Source organism: Enhydra lutris, unplaced genomic scaffold (genome assembly GCF_002288905.1).
Source record: "Enhydra lutris kenyoni isolate GAN:26980312 unplaced genomic scaffold, ASM228890v2 scaffoldscaffold2, whole genome shotgun sequence".
Lineage (NCBI taxonomy): Eukaryota > Metazoa > Chordata > Mammalia > Carnivora > Mustelidae > Enhydra > Enhydra lutris.
Genome location: NW_019154086.1, coordinates 29183061 through 29204506, shown reverse-complemented (window position 1 = coordinate 29204506; position 21446 = coordinate 29183061). Strand labels below are relative to the sequence as shown.

General features: G+C 34.9%; 1 protein-coding gene across 3 annotated transcripts in view; it reads right to left on the bottom strand.

Annotated features, from left to right (window-relative positions):
- The window catches only part of LOC111148174 (intraflagellar transport 80), a 117131-nt gene that overhangs the window by 73050 nt on the left and 22635 nt on the right, over positions 1–21446 (bottom strand). For all 3 annotated transcript variants that reach the window (XM_022504625.1, XM_022504634.1, XM_022504644.1), the window contains exons 6-8: positions 12297–12406; positions 5521–5610; positions 4645–4782 (exon numbers count right to left, since the gene is read on the bottom strand). In XM_022504625.1, coding sequence (XP_022360333.1) covers positions 4645–4782; positions 5521–5610; positions 12297–12406 — 338 coding nt within the window. The remainder of the gene's footprint in view (positions 1–4644; positions 4783–5520; positions 5611–12296; positions 12407–21446) is intronic.

Here is a 21446-nt window from a genome sequence, read left to right as displayed (position 1 = left end):
TCTGAGGCTTTTAAGTCATTATTAATCTTTCCAATCTATTAGGTAAAACACATCATGTATTTTATACTATATATGAGTTAAATTGAACATCCTTTCATGTTTTTACTGGTCACTTGGCATTTGTTTTGTGAACTGGCTAAGTCATGTTATTTCGCTATTTTCCATGTCATTTTCGCAATTTCTTGAACAGAGAATCTCTAGCAGATAGCTCTCCTCCTCCCCTCTACTTTGAGAATCATTGCAGTAGTCAGCATAACCCTCAAGTATGCAGACCTAATGTTTTAAAATTGGTGATCAATTACTTTAAATAAACTTGATATGTAAGGAATGATAGTGGTAGAACAGCTATTATCAGATTAGCCTTCTCACAAATAACACCTAGTCACTCCAGACAAAAAATAAAACAACTACTTGAAGACTGGAGAGCAATCAAAAGCAGACAGACAGCTACTCTGGAAAGCAGTTTGGCAGTTCCTCACAAAGTTACAAAGATAGAGTTACTATTTAACCTAGTAATTTCATTCCTAAGAAAACCCAAAGAAATGAAAACATGTCTGTACAGACTTATATACATTCTTAGTAGCATTATTCATAATAACCAAAATTTGATACATTTGGAATGGATAAACATAATATGTTATATTCATATAATGGAATACTATTTGTTCATAAAAAAGGAATGAAGTACTGATGAATGAAACAATGTGGATGAACCTTGAAAACATTATACTAAGTGAAAGAAGCCAGTTACAGAAAACCACATACTGTATTAATCCATTTATGTGAAATGGCCTGAATAGGGAAATCCATAGAAAAAGAAAGGTGAGTAGTAGTTGCCAGAGGCTGGGAGCTGGATAGGGAGAAATAGGGATTGATAGTAAATGAGTATGAGACTCCTTTTAGAGAAGACGAACATTTCTAAAATTAGAGTGTGGTGGCTGCCCTATGAATACACTTAAAAACACTGAACTGTGTACTTTAAATGGGTAAAATTATAGTATATAAATTATGTCTCAATAAAGCTGCTTTTAAAAAAAGCAGGCAGAAAAAAAAAAAAAAACAGGGAAAAAAAAAAAAAAAAAAAGCAGGCAGAAACTTGAGAGGAGTCAATGGTTGACAAAAGGAAACACTATTGAGTAAATTTCCATTTTTTACAACCTTTTATCTAAGAACAGACCCTAACTGGTGCCAGGAATTGTGGCTAAATCTCAGATAGAAAGTTGCTGTCACTGGCCAAAAAATCAGAGGATAAAGCTCACTGACCATGCAGATGGAAACAGACGAGAAAACTCCAGAAAGAAAAAGGCCACAGGGACTTCATCATTCCACCAGAAGAAAGACAGAGACTAAAGTTTGAGTTTAGTCAAGGTAACTGCCTGTTAACACACACATAGAAGTCAGTGCTCTTTAGAGAAACATAACAGAATCTAGAATCTTTATTATGTATTGTTCACAATGTTCAGAATACAATTCAAAATTACTAGTTATGCAAATACACAAGAAAAATGACACAAGAAAAAAGGCAATTGATGACAAAATGCTAGAATTAGCAGATAATGATTTTAAAGAAGATATTATAACCAAGACCTTACTGGAAAATATCATTTTGAACACTGTAACAACAGAGAAAATCTCAGCAGAGATATAAGAACTATGAAAGAATAACCAAATGGAAGTTCTAGAAGTACAAAATACAATATCGGAAATTAAAATTCACTGGACAGGCTTATGAAAGGATTGAAGATAACCAATGAAAGGATTAGTAACTTGAAGATAGGTCAACAAAAATTATCCAATTAGAAATCTCCCTGATGATCTCAGAATACATTTCCCTAAAAATGCTAAATCTAATAAGGTTACTACTTAAAATGAATCAGTGGCTCACTACTGCCTGAAAATAAACTCCAATCTACTTTTAATTTTTCTAACAGACTATAAATCCTTGCCTTTGCATGTTCTGTGCCTTCTCCTGTACCACTGTTCCTTTGATACCAAAGCAATATTTCCAATATTTGAATATTATCATGTCACTAGCCACCATCCGTGGCTTTCTACTGACTAACATATCAGTTTTTCAACTTCATTATTTTAGCTGTTCAAAGGAAGTCTAATATTGGATGCTCAAATAGAAAAACTGATTAATGCAGAGCGTTTCTGGTTGCAGCTGGAAAGAATGACCAGGAGCTCAGCCTCCTCACCTCCTTTCTACCCTACAGCAACTCCTAAGAGTGCTTCACAGAAAATAATTTGATTTTTAAACACTAGATTCTTTTACAGGGCAAACATAGATCTGGTCCAAGAATATCTTTTTGGTGTTATCTCCTGGTACTACCCCATGCGAAATCTTGCATAAAAGGCACCATACTTGGATACTCAAAGGTTCCTTATGACTGCAACTCTCATCTCCCAATTTGTCTCCTTGAAGAACTACTAATTCTTCAAGCCTCAGCTCTCCAATCAATATTCACAGGCAGAACTAAGCTCTTCCACACCTTCATAGTGCTTGCACAAAATAATCCTCCTGCATAGCATTTGTCACATTGTACTATGAATCTTATAGCCTGATTCTATACTAGACTGTCAACAACTTGAGTGAAAATCTTTACATCTCTCTATCACCAGTTTCTAAAATACTCTGATGAGCAGTATACATGTGATGTCTATTGAATAAAAAAATATATATATAGGTGCTAATCTCAAATCCTTAAAAAACTGTTACAATTCTTCTGTCTGAATAAGGTAAAAGAAAAATCTTTTTAGAAAGTTTACTTTTCCAGAATAGTTAACATTCTAAAAACAGGCTTGGTGTTTAATAAAGTAAATCTTTAATTCAGTTATTCAAATCAACTCAACACCCCACATTTTTAAATTTTTAAATATTTTCATCAAAATGGCAATTTAAAGATTTGTCTATTTTTTCAGGATTTTATTTATTTATTTGAGAGAGAGAGAGCTACACAGAGAGAGAGAGTGCAGGAGCAGGAGGGAGGGGCAGAGAGAGAGGGAGCGGCAGACTCCCACTGAACAGGGAGTCTGACGCAGAAGTGGATCCGAAGACCCTGGAATCATGACCTGAGCAGAAGGCAAATGTTTAACAGACTAAGCCACCCAGGCACCCTTATCTATTAATTTTAAAAAGAGAGAGAGAGCAAGCGTAAGCAGGGCAGAGAGGAAGAATCCTCAAGTAGACTCCCCACTGAGCATAGACCCTGACACAGGGCTGGATCTCAGGACCCTGAGATCATGACCTGAGCTGAAACCAAGAGTCAGATATTCAACTAAACCACCCAAGTACCCCAAAATGGCAATTTAAAATTATCATGCTTAAATCGACTTATAAGTGAATTATTGAGTATCTACTGTGTTATATAGATAATAGAAACCATTGACCTATGGAATCTTATAAACTATCTAGGGAGCCAACAATAACATACATAAAATGAAAATGGAAAATATAAAAGCATAATACATTGTGAGAATGTGTACATATTCTATAGACTCAGAATCATCACTGAAATATTGGATGAAAATGAGATTATCTGATACAACATCCTAATTTATAACTAAAAAAAGAGAGACTTTATATGAGAGGAAGTTAGAAAAACAGATAAATACCTGTGGAAGGTATGAGGAAATGAAGTTAAACACAAGATAGGCCTTAAAGAATGGTTAGAATTCAGTAAGTATAAAACAGCGGTGAGAGCATTCCACAGAAAGGAAAAGATGAGTGAGGATGTTAGGGTCAGAGAGGATTCATGAGCCTAATTTGAGCACAGATACAAATTAGGGAGTTGTGAGGGAAAGACTGAATGGATTTTATGGTATTACAGAGAGCTTCTAAAGCCAGGCATATTTTGAAGCCATATGAAGCCAGACTTCATATTTTATGTGATAGAAAACTTATAAAGCAGATCATTTATAAAACTTCAATAATTCTAACTTAATGGTCCTGGTTTACATTCAAGGAAAATAAGCCACAGAACAACTATGTGATTTCCTCTTAGTTAGGAATAGTACAGAATAACCCCACTCATCACTCAGTGGCTTCTGGAACACTCTGATGAAGTAACTCATTATTCAAGTTCAATGGGTGAATGTTGCTGAGCTTGGCTGTTTGTTTAGGTTCTAAACAGAATTTGTACAAAGAAGGGTATATATACTCTCTTGTGAGAAAAAGGTCCCCCATGTATGCAAACATGAATTCTTGACAAAAACCCAATTCCTTTGGTTTGAAAATGACCATTTTTAAAACTTACTATTAATTCCATGCCAAAAACATGCAACTAAAATTTCTATAAGAAACATATTGACAGTTTAAAAAAAGTTCAAAAACTGAACTCTCCATGTTGATTGGGTATAAATTTTAATACTTTAGCTACTTCACCATCTTCTACAATCATGCTTAAAATCAGTATTTCCAGAAAGACAAATAACAGAGAATGTACCCATTCTTCAAATTCAACTTAGAGTTTATATGGTCCCATAAATCTGGAATTGATTGAACTAGTATATTCAGAAGGCAAATCAGAAAGATGCAGTCAAACGCATTCACTGAAATTTTTTTTTAAAGATTGAGAACCAGGTGTGTTATGCATAATCACATTTATGACAGTACATGTGTGATTGTTCACCATTATAACTTACCCCAGTTTTATCACACAAGCGTAAAGTATGAAACGATCCGACAGCAAATAACTCTCCATCTGGAGCCCAGGCAACTGAGGTAATAGGATGCTCGTGAGGTTGTGAATTGTACAAAGGGCGGCCATAACTATCCCATACCTAAAAAAACAAAGTTTTAAAAATCTTTTACAACAGTCACCATATTATTACAAAAAAGTTTGTCCTAACAGTAAGGTATCAATTAGAGATTTAGAAATCAACACTTTATAATAGTACTAACTAAATGTCTTTACTATCACATAAGGGGGGAAAGCTGTATTCTTTAAAACCTAAATATCTCAAAAAAATTTCTATAACATTGTAATAATTTTCCAATTTCACTAAATCTTTGGTTAATCATACAATCTATACATTTTGAGTCCTTTTAAATTAAACAAAGTTTTGAAATATTCAATTTTTTGCTTAAAATTTTTGGTCAGTAAGTGCTCTATCAACTTTACCTAAAAGTATTTATTTCAGTTAAATTTCCTCTAACTCCAGTTACATTAAATCTTATTTATAGTATAAATTATTTTGGTCTGAAGCTGAACAACGTTCAATAAACCAGTAAGATTGATTTTTAAAACTTCACTTGAGTTAATTTAAATAACCAGTAAAACCAGGAGTTTTATTTATGTTCCTGCTCATTAAATCAAGTTCTATAGGTCAGTAAGATTGGTCAATGAGAAAGTCAACACTTTAAAATACCACTTAAAATTATAAAATAACAATTTGCCAAATCATTTGAGTTAAAAGATACAGCTAAAGTGAAAGACTAAAAGAATATTCTTATTTGCTATATACTTTTCACCTAAATTTAATTCCTTCAACCAGATGATAAATTCAAAAATCATATACCTTATATTTACAGTCCTCACCAGCAGACAAAATCAGATCATTGACAGAGTTCCAATCTACTTTTAGAATAATGCCATCATGAGCTTTCCACTATGAGGGAAAAAAAAAAAAGATTTAATTATACCTTCAAGAGCACTAGAAAGTTTTGTTTTTTTTTTTGTTTTTTTTTTTTTTTTAAGAAAAGACAGTTTGCCTCTCTAATCATTCTCTTACCCTGTCTTTGGAGATTCCCATTTTCCTTTGATAGCTGTTACGCATAACCTCATTTGCTTGTTTCATTTCTAATTTAAAGTAATGAAAACACTTAGGATTATGACATCCACTATATAGCTTACTTCCTTATAAATCTCAATTGCCTGGACTCCAGATGGAAAATCTCTTGCTATTGAAGTATTCCAAGCTTGACATGTGTGTGGTAACACTGGACTGAATCCAAATCTTACTCTTTTTTATACAGTTGATTCAGTTAAAGATAATGTCTTCATTCTTTTTTTATCTTCATTCTTTTTTTTTTTAAGATTTTACTTATTTATTTGACAGACAGAGATCACAAGTAGGCAGAGAGGCAGGAGGGGAGGAGGGGTGGTGGGCAGGGGGCGGGGGAAAGCAGGTTCCCTGCTGAGCAGAGAGCCCGATGCAGGGCTCGATCCCAGGACCCTGGGATCATGACCTGAGCCGAAGGCAGAGGCTTCAACCCACTGAGCCACCCAGGCGCCCCTTGTCTTCATTCTTATTTACTAATTCTTTTCTTTTTAAAAAAATTTTATTATATGACCATCTTCTTTACTAGTCTGTTCATTCTCTTCTGCATATTTTCCTAAGCCTCATTCTTTTTACCTTCATGTCTCTGGTCACTGAACTACATAAGAAACCTCTGTATATAACCTTTGTTACCACATAACAGAAAAAGTTTTCTACAGATATGTACATAGTCTATACATATATATAGAATGCATTACATATATGTCACCCAGAAATTGATAATCTAGTAAGTAAGCATGGATCTCCTCTTGCTCTTCAATACAATAAATTCATGTGCCCATTTAGCACATGCATTTTTTCATGTTTAGGCAGAATAATATAACTGAAAAAGAACTAATTTTCCTTGAAGACCACAGGTACATTTTAATGTCTGAGCCAATTATCTTCACATCAAAGAGTAACTGATGTTAAAGGCTCTCTCTCTATAGACCATTCCCAACCTACTGTTTCTTCTTTTTTTTCTTTCAAGATTTTATTTAAATTCAAGTTAGTTAACTTTTAGTGTAGTATTAGTTTCAGGGGTAGAATTTAGTGATTCACTAGTTGCATATAACACCCAGGGCTCATTACAACAAGTGCCCTGCTTAATATCCATCACCCATTTACCCCATCTTCCCACCCACCACCCCTCTAGCAAACTTCAGTTTGTTCTCTATAGTTAAGAGTCTCTTATGGTTTACCTCCTTCTCTGTTTTTATCTTATTTTTTCTTCCCTTCTCTTATGTTCATCTATGTTGTTTCTTAAATACCACATATGAATGAAATCATAGGGTATTTGTTTTTCTCTGACTTATTTCACCAGGCATAATACCTTCTATAGAGTTCCATCCATGTCATTGCAAATGGCAAGATTTGCAATGGTAATATTCCAGTGTGTGTGTGTGTGTGTGTGTGTGTGTGTGTGTGTGTGTGTGTCTTTTTGTCATCAGTTGGTGAACATTTGGGCTCTTCCCGTATTTTGGCTATTGTGGACATTGCTGCTATAAACATTGGGGTGCATGTGCCCCTTTGAATCACTATGTTTGTATCCTTTGGAATAAATACCTAGTAGTATAATTGCTGGGATGTAAGGTAGTTGCATTTTTAACTTTTTTTTTTAATTTTTAAAAATTTATTTATTTTTTATTTTTTTATTTGGCAGAGAAAGATCACAAGTAGGCAGAGAGGCAGGCAGGGACGGGGGAGAAGACTCCCCGCTGAGTAGCGAGCCTGATGTGGTGCTCGATCCCAGGACCCTGGGATCATGACCAGAGCCAAAGGCAGAGGCTTTAACCCACTGGGCCACCCAGGTGCCCCAATTTTTAACTTTTTTTGAGGAACCCCCATACTGGTTTCCAGAGAGCCGCATCAGTTTACATTCCCACCAACAGTGTAAGAGGGTTCTCCTTTCTCTACATCCCCATCACTATCTGTTGCTTCCTGAGTTATTTATTTTAGCCATTCTGACCTGTGTGAGGTGGTATCTTATTGTGGTTTTGATTCATATTTCCTTAATGCCTAGTGATGTTGAGCATCTTTTCATGTGTCTGTTCGCCATTCGGATAGCTTCTTTGGAGAAATGTCTGTTTATGTCTTCTGCCCATTTCTTTTTTTTTTTTTTTAAGATTTTATTTATTTATTTGACAGAGAGACATCACAAGTAGGCAGAGGCAGGCAGAGAAAGGAGGAAGCAGGCTCCCGGCTGAGCAGAGAGCACGATGGAGGGCTCGATCCCAGGACCCTGAGATCATGACCTGAGCCGAAGGCAGAGGCCTCAACCCACTGAGCCACCCAAGCGCCCCAGTCTTCTGCCTATTTCTTGATTGGATTATTTGTTCTTTGGGTGTTGAGTTTGTTAAGTTCTTTATAGATGTTGGATACTAGCTCTTTATTTGACATGTCATTTGCAAATATCTTCTCCCATTCTGTTGGTTGTCTTTTGGTTTTGTTGACAGTTTCCTTTGCTATGCAAAAGCTTTTTATCTTGATGAAGTCCCAACAGTTCATTTTTGCTTTTGTTTCCCTTGCATCCAGGGAGGAGTCTAGTAAGAAGCTGATGTGGCCAAAGTCAAAGACGTTGCTGCCCATTTCTCCTCTAGGATTTTGATGGATTTCTGTCTCATATTTAGGTCTTTCATCCATTTTGAATTTATCTTTGTGTAAAAATATTTTTTGTGTAAAAAAGTGGTCCAGTTTCATTCTTCTGCATGTTGCTGTCCATTTTCCCAACACTATTTGTTGAAGAGACTGTACTTTTTCCGTTGGATATTCTTTTCTGCTTTGTCAAAGATTAGTTGACCATAGAGTTGAGGGTCCATTTCTGGGTTCTCTATTCTGTTCCATTGATCTATGTGTCTGTTTTTGTGCCAGTACTATACTCTCTTGATGACTACAGCTTTTTAATACAGCTTGAAGTCTGGGATTGTAATGCCTCCAGCTTTGGTTTTCTTTTTCAACATTATTTTGGCTATTCAGGGTTTTTTAATGGTTCCCTACAAATTTTAGAATTATTTGTTCTAGCTCTGTGAAAAATGCTGGTATTATTTTGATAGGGATTGCACTGAATGTGTAGATTACTTTGGGTAGTATAGACATTTTAGCAATATTTGTTATTCCAATCCATGAGCATGGAATGTTTTTCTATTTCTTGTGTCTTCCTCAATTTCTTTCATAAGTATTCTATAGTTTTCAGAGTACAGATCTTTTACCTCTTTTGTCAGATTTATTCCTACGTATCTTATGGTTTTTGGTGTAACTGTAAATGGGACTAATTCCTTGATTTCTCTTTCTGCTGTTTCATTATTGGTGTATAGAAATGCAACACACTTCTGTGCTTTGATTTTATATCCTGTGACTTTTCTGAATTCCTGTAGCAGTTCTAGCAATTTTTTGGTGGAGTTCTTTCGGGTTTTCTACACAGACTATCATGTCATCTACAAAGAGTGGAAGTTTGACTTCTTCTTTGTTGATACGGATGCCTTTTATTTCTTTTTGTTGTCTGTATCTGAGGCTAGGACTTCCAGTACTATGTTGAACAACAGACCATCCTATTGTTCTTAATGCACACAGAGTAAAATATTAAATTAGAGTCAAATAAGCTTTAAGAATAAATAGTAATTCATAGCTTGCTTTACTCAGGATATATAAAAATAGCTACTCTCAAAAACAAATGTTTTGATAATATACTTTAAAAAGAATTAATTCACACAATTTACCATTAAATTAATACAGTGTCCTGAAATAGACTACAAGGATAAAAATAACAATGCACAGGGGCACCTGGGTGGCTCAGTCGTTAAGTGTCTGCCTTTGGCTCAGGTCATGATCCCAGGGTCCTGGGATCGAGCCCCACATCAGGCTCCCAGCTCTGCGGGAAGCCTGCTTCTCTCTCTCCCACTCCCCCTGCTTGTGTTCCCTCTCTCACTGTGTCTCTCTCTCTCTCTGTCAAATAAATAAATAAATAAAATATTAAAAAAAAAATAATGCACAGACACAGATATGGGTATATATAGATACACATACACAGAGATTCTCAAGAGTCTCCTTTCTAAGTTATAAAAATAAATTTTTATATATTCAAAAGTTAGGAACAAAATATGATTTAAACTTTCCATATACTATGATTTAGAATTATCAGTTTATATTATATATATTTATATACTACACATAAAGCATAGACAGTTTTCAATTATTTCTCAATTAACCAGACATTTTGTGAAATTCCTTTGACAACGAGCTTCTTGAGGGCAGAAACTATGTTCTGTTTCACTCTGAATTATCTCACATAAGGCACAGTATCTGGTATATAATATGTATGTACTACATTTTCACTGAATGAATAAATAAACAAAAGTATCCTCACTATAAAACCAAGCACCAAGCTCTGGGTCTCAAGAAGAGTCCCTAAAGCTTTTAATGGAAATCAGGTATATACTTTTAAATTATATTCTACAAGCAAGAGTAAGTGTTCCTTTTTACGGACAACCCAAATTTGAATATGTGTTTATACCTAAGGAAAACTGCCACAGCTTTAGTTTACCCAAAAGAAAAAAAAAAAGAAAATTTGCACGAAGTTACCAATTATACTTGAACTCCTCTTCCATGGTAGCTGAATTTTGGCAGTGGGTGCTTTTCTTGCCCTCCACTACGTGCTGGCCCAAAGATTCTACTAAACCACTGAACTATAATTTACCAATGGTAATATATAGTATCTGAGTTGTGTTCATATAAGCCTAATTATAGGTATATCAATAAATCACATAACTATAAACCAAAAGATTCACCTTGCCTGTTTTTGCTGTATAATTTTAAAGCAGATTTTTGGAGTTTAAGTGGAATGGAAGAACTTTAACTAAAGGCAGGCGGAACTAGTTCTTTCGCAGCTTCTTCGATTTGCCCAAATTCTTTACCTTAGCTGCCTAAGAGCAAGCAAGGACTTGTATCTTCTATTTCTTGTTTGTACCATAGTTCTCAGCAAAGTGTTCTGCATATAGTAGAAATGTAAATGCATGTTGACTTTATGAAATATGAATAGCATAATCTACATAGAAGTTAAAATTAGAGAAACTCAATGTCATTTCTATTTCCTTACTCCCCAAAATCTATACATTGTTAAATCTGAACTGTTAAATCTGAACTGTTAAATCTGACAGTTCTTTTTAAAACACTTTTATACCCATTGTATCTGCTAAATATCCAGCACCAAATCCCTTACTCTGGACCCAATCATTCTATATCTTTTTTCCAGCCTCCCTGGCTCTAATTTATTAGGGGCTGACTAAAAGGTAGAGATGACATAACTCACCAGTAACATATAGTAACAACTACTCTATATTGAGTGCTTACTGTATGCACTCAATATGCTTATTGTATAAACTGTCATATGCACTTTGTAATTTAACTCATTTAATCCTCACAACAGTCCTATAAGTAGGTACTAGCATCACAACTAAGAGATGAGAAAGCTGAGAATCAAAAGATATTTTTTTAACTTGCCTAAAGTTACATTTAGGTAAATAAGTGAACATCTGAAACCAGGTGACTAAGACTGAAGCCTGTATTTTTATTATCCATACTACACTGTGTCATTATCAAAATATGAAGAAAATGATTCTGCCTTTTAACGCTGAAATCAAACATCAAAACCCTGAATACAGGGGCGCCTGGGTGGCTCAGTGGGTTAAAGCATCTGCCTTCGGCTAAGGTCATGGTCCCAGTGTCCTGGGATTGAGCCCCACATCGGGCTCTCTGCTCAGCAGGGAACCTGCCTCCTCCTCTCTCTCTCTACCTACTTGTGATCTCTATCTGTCAAATAAATAAATAAAATCTTTAAAAAAAAAAAAAACCTGAATACAGACTTTTTTCATTAATTTGTCCTACTCTGACCTGTCTTAACTGTCACCATAGTTTTGCTTCTATATATTTGGTAAAAGTATATACACCTAACTTGTCTTAAAATTTTTCATTAATTTGTCCTACTCTGATCTGTCTTAACTGTCACCATAGTTTTGCTTCTATATATTTGGTAAAAGTATATACACCTAACTTGTTCTGAACATTACACTGATGACCCTTCTGAAAATACTAAAAGAATGCTACGGTTTTAGAGAAAGATTAAGTGTATCGAATAAATGATGTTTAAGAGGAGGAGGAGGATGCTAGTTATAATGATAAGAAACACAGTCTAAACAAGCTTTTAAAGTTTTATGATTTTGTCCTGTTTTGTTTCAAATCTATACATGTGAGGCTGACTCTGCTAAATTTAAAGATGCCTATCATGCCAAATCTTGTGACAATTTAGTAACTCAAAACACATTTATGATTTACTGGTATAATGTAAGTTGGAATAAGGAGGAAGTGAACCTTGTTAGAAACATAACCAGATATCCCCTATTCTGTAATAAAGGCTAGTAAAAACACACACTTAAAAGCTTCAGACAAAAGACCACCCAGAAGAAAGGGACTCCTAAGAAAGTGACCTCTCACTTAGCAGTCCAACAGATCCTGATAACAGCTTACAAATGCCTGAGAAATACCTGTAAAACTTTAGCATTTGGTTGAAGAGGTTTAATGATCAGCTGCTTGCCTGCCGTGTAAAGAACTTTTTCTGAATCAGGGCCCCATGCTACCGAATATACTGGTGTTCCTGTAAAAAGGAAAAGAAAATTAAAAAAAAAAACAAAACAGATTTTCATTATTATGCCTTATAATAAGAGAGCTAGTTAAGAGCATCAAAAAAGCAATATGGGGTGCCATTTCATTTCATATTCAATGGCCCTTTAAAACTGAAGGATAGCCTGATACTGAAACAAACTGAGTTAATATTGACCATTGAAAATCTACTGTAAACAACTGAAAAACTATGTTTTTAACTAATTTTGATCTTGCTGAGAAAATAGGATGGGAGTTCTTAGGGATTCAATATAGTGTGCTACTAAAATATAGAACATAAAATAAATACACTTCATTATTTTAAGATATAAAGAAATATCAGAAAAGTCATGATTTATCATTTCCCACCAATAGCCATCAGTGCTTAAACTGACTCAACACATAAGTTGACTTAAATTTTCCATACAAAAATATAAATGGTATATTTACTTTATTAATTCCCATTCCTAAGGATACTACAGGAAATAGACCTACCACTCATCTGCTGCTGAAGCAGTTCTCTAATGGACAGAAACCATTCTACCCCAAAATGATCTACCCCCTCCTATCTATGAATTTATAAATGGCAAATTAAATATCAGATTGAGGAAAGTTTTGCTATCTATCAAGCGGGGCTTTGGCCTGAAAGCTAGGCTAAGAAGGGTTCAGATATCCCATAACCAGGATGAAGCTGACTTATACTTTTGGGGAAAAGTACATGTTTGACTCAATGTACCATTCTTTTTTTTTTTTTTTTTAAGGTTTTATTTATTTATTTGACAGACAGAGATCACAAGTAAGGCAGAGAGGTAGGCGGGGGGGGGGGGGGGGGGGGGGGAGCAGGCTCCCCACTGACCAGAGAGCCCCATGCAGGGTTCAATCCCAGCACCCTGAGATCCTGACCTGAGCCGAAGGCAGAGGCTTAACCCACTGGGCCACCCAGGCGCCCTCAAGGTACCATTCTATAAACTACTTTAAACTTCATGCTGTTTTCAATTTCTTAGGATAGGAATTTGGAGAAGGTATTTTTTTAACTCAATGACTTTCACATTAATATCTTCTGGAAGGCTATACTTTATTTGAACCTAGTTTTTTTAAAAATGAGTATTATACCTGGCAAAAGCATTAAATAAGCTGTACTCCACTCTCTGACCCAGTTACCATCCATTAGGAAAGTGAATCAAGGTTATATAATTAATCTATGAAATATTAATCCATTAACATTTCTAAAGCCGCTTTCAATAATCATCTAGAACTCGTAAATCAGACTACGGTAGCAGTTGACTTTCTGTGAATGAATAAGACATTCTTAGTAAAATGAAATCCGAGTCTGAGGATTTATAGGTAATCAATAAGATTTAATTATTCATTTAAATGGAAAACCCAGCTCATGCTAATCAACAGGAGTAATCAGTAATCAACAGGGAGTAAATTTCAGTAATGGCTTGTGCTCAAGTGGCACCCTACCTTTTTCATGCCATTTTATTCCCAATCAGAATATAATTCAGTTGTGAGCAAGTCTCAGTGGTTTAAGGAATTTAGAAAGTCTAGTTTACAACAGACCTAGAGCAAAAAAAAAAAAAAAAAAACAACCAAACAAACTCTGAAGCATGCCTTCCATGATTTAGGTTAGATAGTATATTGGGTCTAAATATGCTATTCAGTCAATTACATCTAGGATTGTTCCGTATCTGAAGAACCCACAAATAGCCAGAAGGCACTTCTTCTGCACTTGGTAAGTACATTCTCTTGGAATATTCTCTGGAAGTAGCCAGAAGCTGACCTGGATTTCACAAGTAAATTGCCAAATAGAATTCAACTCCAATAAACTCCCTAGAACATGTAAATCAAAATTTCAGATATTTCAAATATGGTTCTTGATGAGTACTGGAAGGGAATAGAGGCTGAATGCTTATTTGATAGGGTGGTAGAGTTATAGGTACCTTCTTTATTTCCATTATTATAGTTATAATTATTGTGCAAAAAGTAAATTAATATATTTTAATTAAGAACTATCAAATCATCCTGAATACAATCAGTAAAATTACACTTTTCTGGGGTATACATTAAACAATGACAAACATCTACCCCCAAGGAAATAATTCAGTAAATACAACTCCCATTGAGTTATACAGGATGTGACTCTAGCCCTTTAGTTGTGGTAAAAGGCACAGTTGGGGTATAGGATGAGGAGCTAGGGACGGTTTTGTCCTCTTTAGCATTGAATTTGTGGCCTCATTAAGTCAGCTGTGTCACCATTTCCTTGCTTATTAACCTTATAAATCTTCAGAATACTTATCTTCCCTGTTGGGACTTGGGAGTTTATTCATTTCCTGATTATAAAATATTTTTTAAACAATAATAATGTTAAAAAAACAGATATAAGAACTTATAGTATAAAACAAAATAAGATTATAGAGGAAAAGTTAAGCAACTCCTTTGCTGTAACATGTGGCTTTTAACCACATTTGTTTATCAAAAACAAATACAGGGGGGCGCCTGGGTGGCTCAGTTGGTTAAGCGGCTGCCTTCAGCTTGGTCATGGTCCCAGGGTTCTGGAATCCAGTCCCGCTTTGGGCTCCCAGCTCAGCGGAGAGCCTGCTTCTCCCTCTGATTCCATAAGCCGCTCTGCCTACTTGTGCTCTCTCTGTCGAATAAATAAATAAAATCTTTAAAAAAACAACCAAACAAGAAAACAAACAAAAAAACAAATATGGGGTTATGAGAGATAAGATCAATAGTTAAGTCCCATTAGTTTAATCTTCCTAACCACTAATATTTAAAATGGATATAATATCAAGAACTAAGAGAGGTCTTCATTATATTCATCTCTTATATTAATAATAAAATGTTAAGTGTGAAACCACTGTATATACGAATGCTTTCTTCTCCAAAAGGAGATATACTATACAACTTCTAATTTGGGTAGTTCTGATGAACATCATTATTGAAAGTGGAAAAATTAGCTTTATAAAGAAAATAATGATTTTTATTATAATGAAATCCATCCCACTTGCATTTCAAAAACCTGCAATATCTAAATGTTTTTTTTTGAAAACATGCTTATTAAAGCATTGAATTACTCTCAGCGTTACACTTCACTCTGCAAACTCAGTATGAAAATAACAACTACAGACTTCAGGTTAAATAAGTTTTCAACAAAAAGTTTAGCAAATTATGTAATGTTATTAATTCCAATAGTTACCAAAAAAATGGACAAAAAAACAAAAGTAGTTTCATAATAATTAAAGAATTTCTTGCTTTTTATATTGGGAATTTTTATTTATGTTCCATTTCAGTTAAGACACTCAAAAATATCTTGTTTTTCTGACTCTGTACACTAAGATCATGTGACCTTTTTGACATTTTTTAAGAAACCACATGCACCTGGGGTTGTGTTAAATGTCAGACCCTTATCTCTCTGTAAAACAAATTATCTAAATTCTTTCAACCTGTTGAAGGCATTTTAAACCACAGAAGAGGAGACAAAAATGTATTTGAATTGTTTTAAGGAAGTACATGGTCAAATATAGCATGTTTTTCACACTCATACTAAAAAGTAGCCCCTAAAAATGTTTTTGCATGTTTTTAAGAATGCTTTTGAAACAAACTCTTCACTATCACAATGAAGTATAAGCTATCTTTGCCTTGAATACAGTATAAGTCTACATTGGGGGAATATAGGTAAAGTACATAGAGCAGAGTCTGGTACTATATAAGCACTATCTATTACCTACCACTACTAGAAATCACTTTGTAATGCAATAAGCAACTAGCTGTTTATTGTGTTGCTCATGATAGTAGGAACCCAATTTTTTTTTCGGTTGCCAAATCATCAAGAATTAAAAAACCAAGAATTATTTCCCTTTCATTCTATTTGTAGGGACATATATTAACAGTAAGCAATCAAGTAGGATTTATTCCACAAAAAAGCAACTTTTTGGTTATATATGTTCTTGGATTAGCAAAGAGAAAAGGCTTAAATGAATGCATTTGTATCTCCAGTTTCTATCCTCAGCCACTTATCCCTTGGCGATCACAACTTCCCCTATAGCTTCACCTTTCACCTTTCTGTAATTGCCTCTCACATTATTTCAGCTTTACTTCTGAGCCCTAACACAGTATTTCTACTGGCACCAAAGACTTCAGACTCTACACATTCAAAACTATCATCCCTCTACACAGAACCCCTCGTTAATTCTTCTTTCTGAATTCTTTACCTCTTATAGGATATCCATTCCTGTCAACTACTAAGAACTATTCACTTTTTTCAACTATCATTACTGTCTCTGTTCAAGCCTCAATGCACACTAGCATAGAACATTCCAATAACCTCCTTACTGGTCACCCCCATTTTTTCATTTTATTTTTTCGTTATTATTATTTTTAATTTTTTTACTGTAACTGACACACAATGTTACATTAGTTCCAGGTGTACAACACAATAATTCAATTTCTCTATATATTATACTATGTTCACCCCAACTGTAGCTGCCATCTATCATCATACAACACTATTATAGTATCATTGACTATATTCCCTATGCTATGCCTTATACTCTGGTGCTCATTCATTCATAACTGGAAGTCTGTATTTCCCACTTCCCTTCAACCATTCTGCCCACCCCCACACCCTCTTTTGTCTAGCAATCATCAGTTTCTTCTGTACATTTATAGGTCAGATTCTTCTTTTTGCTTACTCATTTGTTTTGTTTTTAGATCCCACATATAAGTGAAATCACATGGTATTTGTCTTTTTCTGCCTGACTTACCTCACTTAACATAATACCCTCCGGGTCCATCCATGTTGTCTCAAGTGATATGACCTCATCCTTTTTAATGGCTGTGTAATATTCCATTGTATATTTTTACCACATTTTCTTTATCCATTCTTCTATTGATGGACACTTAGGTTGCTTCTATATCTTGACTATTGTAAACAATGCTGCAGTAAACAGGGGTGCATATATCTTTCTGAATTAGTGTTTTCATTTTCTTTGGGAAAATACCCAGTAGTAGAATTACTGGATCATATAGTGTTTCTGTTTTTAAGAGGAACCTACATACTATTTCCACAGTGGCTGTATTAACTTAGACCACCATGCATGAGGATTCCTTGTTCACCACATCTTCACCAACACTTGTTGTTTTTTGTCTTTTTTTATTTTAGCCATTCTAACAGATGTAAGGTGCTATCCTATTGTGGTTTTGAATTGCATTTCCCTGATAGTCAGTGATGTTCAGATCTTTTCATGTGTCTATTGCTGGCCACCCCATTTAATCTCTATTTCTTCTGATTTATCCTACATATTATTGCTAAGTTTATGTTCCTAAGAGATAGTTTTTAATCTCTTATTCTTCTGTTTATTTTTTTAAGGTTTGGTATGCTCATAAAACAAAATCAAAACCCTTCATTTAGCATCCAATGTCATCAATGTCTTGGTCCCTTTGGATGTACAGCCTCATACGGCCTGCCCTCTGGCCCAAAGGGTCTGCTCCTATACACCTGATTTCCCTACCTTATGCTGTTCTGTCTCTATGCCTTTGACCACCTAACTTCCTCCACAGCTCCACTCCATTGTTAACAAGCCCATTTCCTTCCCTACTTTCTTTATCTTTTAAAGCTCAATCAAAAGATATTCCAAGGGCACCTGGGTGGCTCAGTCAGTTGAGTATCCAACTCTTGGTTTCAGCTCAGGTCATGATCTCAGAGTTGTGAGATCAAGCCCCCCATATCAGGCTCTGCACTAGACATGGAGTTCACTTAAGATTCATTCTCTCCTTTCCCATACCCCTCTCTAAAAAAAAAAAAAAAAGATATTCTGATATTTGCCAGGAAGCCTTTCTGATACTTCCTTTCCCTCCAAAGCAATAATCTCTGCTTTCCTATCCTCTCACAGCACCTTTGTAATAACAAAAACATCCTGCCTATGCTACAGTTATTTATATTTCCAGTTCACCTCCTTTACTAAATTCATTATTTAGTTATTTAGACAGGTTCCATTTTTGTCATTCCATTCTTCCATTTGAATATAATGTGGGGGAAATATTCTCAAAGGTTTGCAGTATTACTCTATTCCAATTTTAGCCTATAATTAAAATACACAAAGCTTAATTATAATTACCCCTGGCCCACACACTATTTTTCTCTAATAAGGAAAAATAACTCCTCATAAGTACCAGTAGGAACTGTTTTTAAACTAAGTCAAATTAAAAAAAAATTTAAAAACTTGGGATTAATGCTTTTCCTATATTAGAGGAGAAGGTGATGACCATGACTTCTATCTATATATCCATCACCAATCATTAAGAAATGAATTAAGGGTGTGCCTGGGTGGCTCAGTCAACTAAGTGTCCAACTCTTGGTTTCAGCTCAGGTCATGATCTCATGGGATGTGAGAGAAGAGTCCTATGACAGGCTCTACCCTCAGCAGAGTCTGCTTAAAGATTCTCTCCCTCTCCCCCCACTCATGTGAATGTGCTTGCTCTAAAATAAATAAGTAAATCTTTAAAAATAAATAAATAAAATATCTATTTCTAAAAAAAAAGAAATGAATTCAGGAAATTCTATTCATCAAAAATAAATGCAACTAATATAAACATGTACTAAAAATCACCAGGATGCTTTCAACATTATTTACTGAATTCCAAGTGTTAAAATAACTCAGGCTTATGTTATTTCATTTTTTTGCCAAAATCTACAGTTTTTCCCCCTAAAAGAGTCAGAAGTCCCCTTCCCCAACTATTCTGGCCTCCTTATTTGAGCCTTTAGCATCCAGCTATCAGTAGTTCATTATCACCATAAAAAATTATAGCTTTTAATAAATCAAATAAACCTTATAAATAACCAGAGATTTTCCTTCAGGGTTAATATCATCATAACTTAATTTTTCCAATGCTTTTCCCCAGAGATGAAACAGGAAAAGTCTATGCCTTATTAGGAAAGTGTGGGTAGCACCAACAATCAAAAACCAAAAAATCAGATGCATAGTTCTATAGTTCTATAGTAAATCTGCAATTCTTAATCCGAAGATATCTGATTATCTTGAAATATCAACAGGTTAACTAAAATATGAAAATCTATATAATTTAATTTTGCTCATTAATTTCATACTTAATATAAACCTCAAGTGAGGAGAATAAATAAGATTCAAATGAGATAAAAATGATAAGCCCTTTCACAGTCATTTGATGTTAAGAAAATTACAGCTATTTGGAATATCAATGGAAAATATCATTACATGATGTGATGAAGACATAATAAAATTACCTTTATCATATGACCTAATCAGTATTTTAGCTTTCTAAGGGAATTTATTTACCCATCTATTTGGAAGGAAGGAAAAAAAAATTAAAAAGAGTACCACCCATCCCTCTCTAAAATAAACATCATACACAAAAACTAACTCAAAATGGATTGTAGACCTAAATGTAAACACTCAAACTATAAAACTCTTGGAAGAAAATAAAGGTCTAAATCCCTGTGACTTTGGATTAGGCAATGGTTTCTTAGATATGACACCAAAAGCAGAAGCAATCAGAGAAAAAAAGGGATAAACTGAATCTCATCAACATTTTTGCTACTACCAGGTATTTATGTTTACCTAGATAAGTACTACCCAGTATTTATGGTTACACTTTGCTAAAATTTGGTTAATGGGTAGCTAAAGAAAAGTAACTATTTTAACACTATCTTAAGAGTAAACGTGACTTAAAAAATGAAATCTGGGGGTGCCTAGGTGGCTCAGTCGGTTAGTATCTGCCTTCAGCTCAGGTCATGATCCTGGGGTCCTGGGATGGAGCCCCAAACTGGGCTCCTTGCTCTGCGGGGAGCCTGCTTCTCCCTCTCCCTCTGCCTATTGTTCCCCCTACTTGTGCTCTCTCTCTCTCCATCAAACAAATTTTTAAAAAATCATTAAAAAAATTTTTTTAAATGAAATCTGGAAATTTTTGGAAGTCAGTTACCAGAGATGCTTCACAATATAACTTGATTATATAATTCTCAAGAATAGTCTGCCATCTTTGAAGCCCAGCTGATACATGTTCAGTTAAACATGAAAACTGCTTTACTATTCCTACATAAAAATCTAATTAGTAAAATAGATCTGCTATACACACACAAAAAATTGTATGTAACCTAAATCTCAACAGGAATGACCACTGAATTGACTTTATGGGCACTTCCTTCCAATTAACATGGAAAACTGAGATGCTTCTCTAAGCAATTGCAGTTTACCATGTTTTGGACCATCAGGGTATCTGCTCCCCTCCAGTACCAAACATACAATACAATTTATTTTTTTTATTTTGTTAGTCACCATACAGTACATCATTAGTTTTTGGTGTAGTACAGTTTAGAAAGGATGGTAATATTGTGAAGTTATTAGGACTTTTTAAGTAGGGAGTTACTCCTAATGTTTCTATTACTATTATTTACTTAAGTAGACACTCAATCCTATTCCAGATAGTATATGCTCATAAGGATTCAGAATTATTTTAAAAAGAATCATCAGCCTTTAACTACATTTATACAAACTCACTAAAAAAGAAAAAGGCCTTGAGTGTTTCTTATACTTCTTGGCTCAAATAATACAGTTACCACGGTTTATCAGGCAACATGGAAAGTAAGAGGAAAAAGTATAAATAGAAATAAGAGGTGCGCCTGAGTGGCTCCGTTGTTAAGAGTCTGCATTTGGCTCAGGTCATGATCCTAGTGTCCTGGGCTCCAGTCCCGCATTGGGCTCCCTGCTTGGTGGAACTCTGCTTCTCCCTCTCCCACTCCCACTTACCCTGCTTGCGTTCCCTCTTTCGCTATGTCTCTTTCTGTCAAATAAATAAATAAAATCTTAAAAAAAGAAAAAGAAAAAGAAATAAGAGACTTCAGGGTGCTGGGTACCTCAGTTGGTTAAGCATTCAACTCTTGATTTCAGCTTAGGTCATGATCTCCGGGACATGAGATCAAGTCCTGCATTGAGTTCCCCACTCAGTGGAGTCTACTTGAGAATCTCTCTTCCCCCCGCAACCCCCCCCCCCCC